The sequence below is a fragment of the Babylonia areolata genome, chromosome 31, assembly GCF_041734735.1.
Source record: "Babylonia areolata isolate BAREFJ2019XMU chromosome 31, ASM4173473v1, whole genome shotgun sequence".
Classification (NCBI taxonomy): domain Eukaryota; kingdom Metazoa; phylum Mollusca; class Gastropoda; order Neogastropoda; family Buccinidae; genus Babylonia; species Babylonia areolata.
This window is the reverse complement of record NC_134906.1, coordinates 20,346,967-20,357,287: the sequence shown is the minus strand read 5'-3', so window position 1 is coordinate 20,357,287 and position 10,321 is coordinate 20,346,967. Positions and strand designations below refer to the sequence as shown.

At 42.6% G+C, this 10,321-nt stretch overlaps 1 protein-coding gene across 1 annotated transcript in view; it reads left to right on the top strand.

Moving 5' to 3' along the window:
* The first annotated feature begins 282 nt into the window (after window positions 1–282).
* The window catches only part of LOC143275973 (uncharacterized), a 22,217-nt gene continuing 12,178 nt past the window's right edge, over window positions 283–10,321 (top strand). Inside the window, exons 1-2 of the mRNA XM_076580331.1 lie at window positions 283–370; window positions 8,680–8,745. Of these exons, the coding sequence (XP_076436446.1) occupies window positions 364–370; window positions 8,680–8,745 (73 nt within the window). The 5' untranslated portion in view covers window positions 283–363. The remainder of the gene's footprint in view (window positions 371–8,679; window positions 8,746–10,321) is intronic.

The following is a 10,321-nucleotide window of genomic DNA, read 5'->3' as shown; positions in this document are numbered from 1 at the left end:
CCCCCTCCCCACCTCTCTCTCTATCTCCATGCTGCCCCCCTCCTCTCTCTCCCCCCTCCCCACCTCTCTATCTCCCTGCTGCCCCCCTGCTCTCTCTCTCTCTCCCACTGTGCCCATGGCAGGTCCTTCTCCTGCTCTCTCTCCTCCTCCTCCCGTGAACACGGTTTGATCTGTGACCTGTGGACTTTCCTAATCCCAGGGGCCAGTCTCCGACTGACTCCACAGCGCGTGCACCAACATGGCGCCCTTTAAAAAGGGCGACAACCCAAAGGTCCCGGTTCCCTGTCCGGTACTACGGTAGGGATACAGTTTGGTTGTAGACTTTTTGTTGTTGTTGTTGTTGTCGTCACAGTCACACACAGCATGCAGGGTGAGTGCTGCAGTTTATTTTATGACTGAGATGTGTGTGTGTGTGTGTGTGTGTGTGTGTGTGTGTGTGTGTGTGTGTGTGTGTGTGTGTGTGTGTGTGTGTGTGTGATATTATTTTCATATAAAGCTTATGTTTTCGAATCTCGTTTATCTGTGCGTGAACACTAAAGGATGCATGTCGTAATAATCTGTGTGTAATGATTAACTTGATTTCATGTATGATTTTGTTGTACTCTCTCTCTCTCTCTCTCTCTCTCTCTCTCTCTCTATATATATATATATATATATATATATATTATATATACACACACACACACACACACACACACACACACACACACACACACACACACACACACACACATGATTTTATGATTACCCGTCTTAGGTATATGTGATTATTAAACTGAGTATTTCATTGGCAATGCATGCATTGTATTTTTCATTTTGTTATTTCATACATTATATGTATACATATATGTATATATTATATGTATACTTCATACATAATATATATATATGCATATATATATATATATATATATATATATATATATATATGTGTGTGTGTGTGTGTGTGTGTGTGTGTGTGTGTGTGTGTGTGTGTGTGTGATTGCATGTCTTAGGTATATGTGATTAGTTAATTGAGTATTCTACCGGTAAAATGCGCATCGTATTTTGTATTTTATCATTTCATATAAATTGTGTGTACCCATCTTTTATCTCTCTGTGAAGGGTGTATTATTGCATGTCTTTGTATGTATGATTATTGGATCGAATGCTTCCTTTGCGTTAGCTATGCCTGACTATGTGTGTATACATATGTATGTGTACATAACTACATGGATGTATATGAATGTGTATTGTGTGTGCGTGTGTTTATGTAAGTTTGTGCCTGCCTATGTGTGCGTATGTGTTAGGGTAGCTGTTAGATACACATGTATGTTAAAATATATGTATGCAGTGTGTGTGTGCGTGTGAGTGTGTGTGTGTGTGTGTGTGTGTGTGTGTGTGTGTGTGTGTGTGTGTGTGTGTGTGTGTGTGTGCCTCAGTTCTGTGTGTGTGTGTGTGTGTGATTTGTTTACTTCCTTTTCTCTAATATTTTAAGCAGTTTATGTCACTGGGCCTAGCACAGCCTAGGTTGTATGACCATTGCTGTGTTGGGCAGATGTTTACTTTGAATGAGTGTTCTTCTTGGAATGTGGAAGCATGGTCAAACGTGCTGTTGTTCTGTGCAGGTAATGCATCATATGTCGCCCTTTTTTTTGTCAGCAGTCGTGTCAACGATATCTCTTTTAGAGATTAGAGAGTATTCTTGTGTCCTGTATGAGTAGGGGTGGGTGTCCTGTGTGTTGTATTGTGTTGTATTGTATCGTATTGTATGTATTGTATTGTATTGTATTCCATTGTATCGTAGCGTATCGTATCGTATCGTGTCGTATCGTATCGTATCGTATCGTATCTTATTGTGTTGTATCGTGTTGTAATGTATTGCAAAACATTGCATTGTATTGTTTTGTATTGTACAGTATTGCGTTGTATTGTGTTGTATCGTATCGTATCGTGTTGTATTGTATTACTTTCCTTGACAACAATTTTAACCGTGTCAAATTTGGGCTGTTACATTGCAGCGCCACCTTTTTATTCTTTTTGTTCAGTCTGCAAATGTATATGATTTCATATCAAAGTGAATACTTCTACAGGATTTTGCCAAGGACAACCCTTTTGTCGTCGTGGGGTCTTTAACGTGCACAATGTGCGTGCTGCACAAGGGGACCTCAGGTCATTGTCTCATCCAGACCACTACTCATTGAGTTGGAGGGGGAATACCGGCGATTGTGGGATACGATACACTGCGCTCAGATTCTCTCGCTTCATTACCATCATGTGGAGTAATGGCCTAGAGGTAACACGTCCGCCGAGGAAGCGAGAGAATCTGAGCGCGCTGGTTCGAATCACGGCTCAGCCGCCGATATTTTCTCCCCCTCCACTAGACCTTGAGTGGTGGTCTGGACGCTTAGTCATTCAGATGAGACGGTAAACCGAGGTCCCGTGTGTGCAGCATGCACTTAGCACACGTAAAAGAACCCACGGCAGCAAAAGAGTTGTTCCTGGCAAAATTATGTAGAAAAATCCACTTCGATAGGAAAAAAAACAAACTGCACACAGGAAAAAAATACACACATACGCACACACACACACAAAGCAAAACCCCACCAGAAAACAAAAAAACAAACAAACAAAAAATGTGTGGCGCTGTAGTATAGCGACGCGCTCTCCCTGGGGAGAGCAGCCCGAATTTCACACAGAGAAATCTGTCGTGATAAAAAGAGAAATACAAATACAAACACCAGCGGGCCAACACACCTGAGATTGTCTGACCTTTTTGTTTGGTTTCTTCTTCGGCGACGGGCACAACAGCCGAGTGATTAAAGCGTTGGACTTTCAATCTGAGGGTCTCGGGTTCGAACCTCCGTGGGTAAAGGGTGGGGACTTTTTTTTTTTTTTTTTTTTTGCCCCGATCTCCCAGGTTAATAAATGTACAGATCTGCTAGTGCCTGAAGTTCTTTTTGTGAGGGTAGGGGCTGCGTAAATATCTGTAGCATCATGAACATCATCGTCAGATACAGTTCTGTTTATGTTGAATTCCTCTTTTGTTGTTGTGTATTGCTTGATCATATTTTTAGCTACCTGTCTTTCATATCCTTCTGTTTGCTGTTTTTGTTTTGTTTTTGTTTTGTGCTTTTTTATGTTATTTCATTGGAGTTTTATTTTCTTGAATTTTGTCTTATTTTATTTTTTATGTCATCTTTTCCTTTGAACGTTCTTCTATCCTTCGGCTAGTTCGTTTTTTTTATGTTATTTTCTTGGAGTTTTATTTTCTTGATTTTTTTTTATGTCATCTTTTCCGTTGAACTTTCTTCTATCCTTCGGCTAGTTCTCTGTAATTGATTATCTTTCTTTCTTCTGGTGTTATTTCTTTTCTTTTTGATTCAAGTTATTCTGCTCTGCTGACTTCTTGTCTCTGCTTTACTGCCTCCTCACTAAAGTGATGTAGATCGACACGAGCTGACAGGTGGGCCAACAGCGAAGTGTACATGTATTTCTATTTCTTTTTATCACAACAGATTTCTCTGTATATATCAACGGTCACATCAAACGAAATCGATGTTTAAATCATATCATCACGACAACACAATATCTCTGAATTTAAATGCAATGTACAAGAAAATAGACAAATTTGATTCCGAACATCTCTCTCTCTCTCTCTCTCTCTCTCTCTCTCTCTCTCTCTCTCTCTCTCTCTCTCTCTCTCTCTTATGGACGATACCAACAAACTAAATTTAAAGGCACATGGATTCTGGTAATATTTTAAAGGAATGAACTTTTGTCTGATACCAGGAAGCGCTGAACAACACAAAACAAAATGCAATTCATCTTCCTTGGGTTCTTTACACAATGGACAAATCAAATTGCTTTCACTGAATTCTCTGTATCTATAATGATGTACAGTTAAATCAGATATACCGAATCGAAATCTAGTCGATAGTCGGTACATATTTCAAGTGTTTGTCCATAGTAGACAAAAGATAAGGTTTTCAATCGCAGTAGGATATAATTATATATATATATATATATATATATATATATAGAGAGAGAGAGAGAGAGAGAGAGAGAGAGAGAGGGAGGGAGGGAGGGAGAGAGAGAGGGGGGGGGGGGGATCTCCACTATACTGAAAGTCTAGCCCAGATAGTCGGGACAGCAGTTGCCTCCTCTGCTGCTCCGATGGTCATAGTCGGACACGACTGACTATCATACGAAGAGTGATTTAGACTATATCTAGCATACGGAACCATCTCGGTAACGTCGCCTGGTGGGTAAAGGGTGGAGATTTTCCCGATCTCCCAGGTCAACATATGTGCAGACCTGCCAGTGCCTGAACCCCCTTCGTGTGTATACGCAAGCAGAAGATCAAATACGCACGTTAAAGATCCTGTAATCCATGTCAGCGTTCGGTGGGTTATGGAAGAAAGAACACACACAGCATGCACCCCCCGAAAACGGAGTATGGCTGCCTACATGGCGGGGTAAATAAGCAAAACGGTCATACACGTGAAATGTTAAATGTTACATGTTTGTCTGAGCGTGTATGCGTGCGTGCCTGAAATTTGATTGAATGATACAGGAAACGAATGATGAACGCCCAATGACAGCCGTCAGTCGGCTCTACCCAGGTAGGCAGCCTGTAGTGTAAATGACCCCGTGTTTGTAAATCGTTTAGATCTTGGTCTCCGACCGAGGATAGGCGCTATATAAGTATCCATATCAATCAATCAATCAATCAAACAATCAATCAATCAATCTTCTGTTGCAGCCTGCTCGTTGTTTACTGGTTCTACGTCTTATGTATGTCATTCTCTGACTAGTATCTGTGATTTGCTCCCCTTCTTCCTGTTGTCTACGTTTTGATTATTTCTATCCATCGATTATCTTACTGTACAGTGGAGTGATAGCCTAGAGGTAACGCGTCCGCCAAGGAAGCGACAGAATCTAAGCGCTCTGGTTCGAATAACGGCTCAGCCGCCGATATTTCCTCCCCACCACTAGACCTTGAGCGGTGGTCTGGACGCTAGTCATTCGGATGAGACGAGGTCCCGTGTGCAGCATGCACTTAGCGCATGTAAAAGAACTGACGGCAAGAAAAGGGTTGTTCCTAGGCAAAATTCTGTAGAGAAATCCACTTCGATAGGAAAAAACAAATAAAACTGCACGCTGGAAAAAAAAAACACCAAAAAAATGGGTGGTGCTGTAGTGTAGCGACGCGCTCTCACTGGGGAGAGCAGCCCAAATTTCATACAGAGAAATCTGTTGTGATAAAAAGAAATACAAATACAAATGCAAATATATAAATTCTGTTCTTGCTGTACATTTTTTTCTGCTCTAATCTGTCGCGACTAACCCGCTGATATTTTTCAGTTTCCTTATTTGTTTGTTTTTACTCTTCTTTTCGGTGTTCTCCCTTCCCTTGTCTGGCTTTCTGTTATTATCATCATCCTTTTGGAATACTTTTTGTGTTCTTTTCTGCGACTGCGTCTGTGTTATAGCCCCCTCTTTTTTCTTCTTTTTTTTTCTTAACGTTGTCCTCCTCTTCGGTTGGTTTCTGTTATATCATCATCATTGTTGTTTTTGTGTAGGTTCTCTCTTTTATTTTGCTCATTGGCATCCTGTGTATATTTTTGTTGTTGTTGTCGTCGTTGTTGTTGTTGTTGATGATGATGATGATGTTGTTGTTGTTGATTTTGCATTAGTAGAAGTTGTTGTTATTGCTGATTCTTCTTCTTCTTCTTCTTCTTTTTTAAGATATAGCAAACTGAATATGGTTATCCATGCCCATTTTTAGTTCAAAAATGTGGTTATAATCATGTACTTCGTGGATATGACTTTTACACCAGCTGTTTTCCCCCATCCACCCGCCCCTTCCCCCCCCCCCCGCGTCCCCGCCCCCCCCCCCCCCCCCAGACGCACACAAAGCTAACAACAACTGCAACAAAACAAGGAACACACACACACACACACACACACATACACACACACACACACACATACACACACACACATACACACATACACACACACACACACATACACACACACACACACACATACACACACACACACACCACACACACACACACACACACACACACACACACACACACACACACCACACACACCACACACACACACACACACACACACACACACACACACACACACACACACACACACACACACACACACACACACACATACAAACAAAAAATAATCCACGAACTAGAACCAGAACCGTGCAAGAGACACCGAGACAACGTTTCAACGTGGTGTTGACATGCCGAATCCTCTGTCAACCCGACCAAAGCCCAACACTGCCGAGCAGCACACACAACCAAACGAAACACAGGAACCCCGGCGCTCTCACAGCTTCTGCTTCTTCTTCTTCTGCGTTCACTCGTATGCACACGAGTGGGCTTTTACGTGTATGACCGTTTTTACCCCGCCATGTAGGCAGCCATACACCGTTTTCGGGGGTGTGCATGCTGGGTATGTTCTTGTTTCCATAACCCACCGAACGCTGACATGGATTACAGGATCTTTAACGTGCGTATTTGATCTTCTGCTTGCATATACACACGAAGGGGGTTCGGGCACTTGCAGGTCTGTACATATGTTGACCTGGGAGATCGTAAAAATCTCCACCCTTTACCCACCAGGCGCCGTCACCGTGATTGGAACCCGGGACCCTCAGATTGACAGTCCAACGCTTTAACCACTCGGCTATTGCGCCCGTCTCTAACAGGTTCAAAGCTTAAAGGTTAAAGATCCCCCAGGTGGAGTGATGGCCTAGAGGTAAACCGTCCGCCTAGGAAGCGAGAGAATCTGAGCGCGCTGGTTCGAATCACGGCTCAGCCGCCGATATTTTCTCCCCCTCCACTAGACCGAATGGTGGTCTGGACACTAGTCATTCGGATGAGACGATAAACCGAGGACCCACTGCAACAAAAGGGTTGTTCCTAGGCAAAATTCTGTAGAAAAATTCACTTCGATAGGAAAAAAAACAAAATAAAACTGCACGCAGGAAAAACTACAACAACAACAAAAAAAAAAACATGGCGCTGTAGTGTAGCGACGCGCGAAATCTGCTGTTGTGATAAAAAGAAATCAAATACAAATACCCCCCACCCCCACCCCCACGCCCCCACCCACCCCACCATAGCCTTTGACAGACTTCAGGGCAGTCGGTTCATAATCCACTGTGTCTATGGACTAGCTCGGCACAGGAAGGCAAAGGCCCAGTCCTCCGTTTTCACCTTCCTACCAACTGAAGTCAGGTGCACCCATGGACACCTGGGTGGAGTGAGGAAAATCGGAACGAAGTGCCGAAGTGTCTTTCCCAAGGACGTAACAACACCACCACCACTATACCTAAACGGGGCCTCAAACCCTGATCACGCTTTTGACAGAGCGAGCACCACAAATCGGGAATATCAGTATCAGTATCAGTATCAGTATCAGCATCAGTATCAGTATCAGTATCAGCATCAGTATCAGTATCAGTATCAGCATCAGTATCAGTATCAGTATCAGCATCAGTATCAGTATCAGTATCAGTAGCTCAAGGAGGCGTCACTGCGTTCGGTCAAATCCATATACGCTACACCACATCTGCCAAGCAGATGCCTGACCAGCAGCGTAACCCAACGCGCTTTGTCAGGCCTTGAGAAAAAAAAAGAGAATAAACAATAAAACAATAAGTAAATAAATAAAATAAAATAACAAAAAATAAAAAATAAAAAACAAAATAAGAATAAAAAAAATAAAAAAAGTAAATAAATGAATACATAAAAATACTACTACTACTACTAATAATAATATTTATAAGGCGCAAAATCAGGAATAAAAGTGGACAATTTAGGTTGTTTAGGGACAGGGACTGGAATAGTAGTTGTAGTAGTAGTAGTATTTCTTGTTGTTGTTGTTGTTGTATTGGTGACAGTAGTGGTTGTGATGGTAGTGATGATGGTGGTAGTAGAAGTAGTAGTAGTAGTAGTAATATTAGTAGTGGTAGTAGTAGCCGCAGCAGCAACATTGGTAGTGGTAGCAGCAACAGTGTTTGTATTTGCATTTGTATTTCTCTTTTTATCACAACAGATTTCTCTGTGTGAAATTCGGGCTGCTCTCCCCAGGGAGAGCGCGTCGCTACACTACAGCGCCACTCATTTTTTTGTATTTTTTTCCTGCGTGCAGTTTTTTTGTTTGTTTGTTTTTTGTTTTTGTTTTGTTTTGTTTTTTTCTATCGAAGTGGATTTTTCTACAGACGTTTGCCAGGAACAATCCTTTTGTTGCCGTGGGTTATTTTTACGTGCGCTAAGTGCATGCTGCACACGGGACCTCGGTTTATCGTCTCATCCGAATGACTAGCGTCCAGACCACCACTCAAGGTCTAGTACATGGAGAGAAAATATCGGCGGCTGAGTCGTGGTTCGAACCAGCACGCACAGATTCTCTCGCTTCCTAGGCGGACGCGTTACCTCTAGGCCATCACTCCAGTAGTAGTAGTTATGGTAGCAGCAGCAGAATTAGCAGTAGTAGCAGCTGCAGAAGTAGCAGCTGTAGTAGTAGTAGCAGTAGCATTAGTAGTTGTTCTGTTTATGGTAATAATGACAATGGCATTTATGCGTGAAGAGCACAACAGTGATGAGTTATGCGAGGTTGCAGATAACGCATGTCGCAAACTCTTTTCTGTTCCAGACCCAAAACCCATACTGCTTCTCGTGCTGGCGTACCTCTCTGCTAACACCGACCACGTTTCAGCACGTATGTATTTTTATTACTGTTGGTGTTGGCGATTTTGTCCTTGAGTGGCAGTGGGGAGACAGAAAAAGAAAAGAAGCATTTCAAAACATGCATTGCCAGAAACCTCCCCAAACCACACAAAGCCCAGTAAACTCTTAGATATAGCTAAGACAGGCTTCAAAGCATGCACAAACAAGACAGTCTTCAATGCATTCATAATGAATGAACACTTCACTCCACACACAATCAAGACAGTGTTCAAGACACGCATTAACCTTTCCACCACCAGTCAATTTAGAGTGCAAAATTCCCTTGTGCTAAAATCACAGAAAATAGGGTGTCTAAGAATAGCTGGGGATCCCGCCTGTGATGTGTAGAAAATATGACCTATCCTACCAACGAACATATTCAGCAGTGGGTTCATGGGTAACAGACCCATGATCTGGTCACCCTTCAGTGACATAGGTCCTCTACCTACCTGCTGCAGAAATGCGAGTTTGGCAGTGAAAGGGTTGATCAAGACGCTCTCCGAAACATACATACCCAAGGACTCAAAGCACATGAACAAGGGAATCTTAAAAGCGTTCAACAGCCAAAGATTCCAAATGTTGCACACAACAGAAAAAAAGCACAATCATGATATTCTTCATAACATACGCAGCAACTGTAAATATTCATAGCCACCATACTTTTAAAAACACACATAGCTTCCATTCTCTTCGAAACATACACAGACAAACAATCATCAAAACAGCTAAGAAAGAATCTGACAGCTGCATCGCTTCCGATGATGTTTCAGAATCTGTTTTTTCAGTTTCAGTTTATCAAGGAGGCGTCACTGAGTTCGGACAAATCCATAAAAACTGCACCTCATCTACTCGACAGCTGTTTGACTAGCAGCAGATTATCATGGCGCTGGCCAGGCCTCGAGTACATGTGTATATGTTTGTGTGCCTGTCAGAGTAGATTTCTTTTTTTTACAGAATTTTGCCAGAAGACAACACTTATGTTGCTATGGTTTCAATTTATGTGCGCCAAATGTGTGCTGCACATAAGACTTCGGTTTATCATTTGTATTTGTATTTGTATTCCTTTTTATCACAACAGATTTCTGTGTGTGAAATTCGGGCTGATCTCCCAAGGGAGAGTGCGTCGCTACACTACAGCGCCACCCATTTTTTTGTATTTTTTCCTGCGTGCAGTTTTATTTGTTTTTCCTGTCGAAGTGGATTTTTCTACAGAATTTTGCCAGGAACAACCCTTTTGTTGCCGTGGGTTCTTTTACGTGCGCTAAGTGCATGCTTCACACGGGACCTCGGTTTATCGTCTCATCCGAATGACTAGCGTCCAGACCACCACTCAAGGTCTAATGGAGGGGGAGAAAATATCGGCGGCTGAGCCGTGATTCGAACCAGCGCCCTCAGATTCTCTCGCTTCCTAGGTGGACGCGTTACCTCTAGGCCATCACTCAGCCGAATGACTAGACGCCCAGTTTGATTTTCTTTGTCAAACTTGGGGAAAAAGGGCGAGACCAGGATTCGAACACAGACCCTCACGGACACTGTATTGGAGTCTGCCACCTTTCCCCCCATGTTTC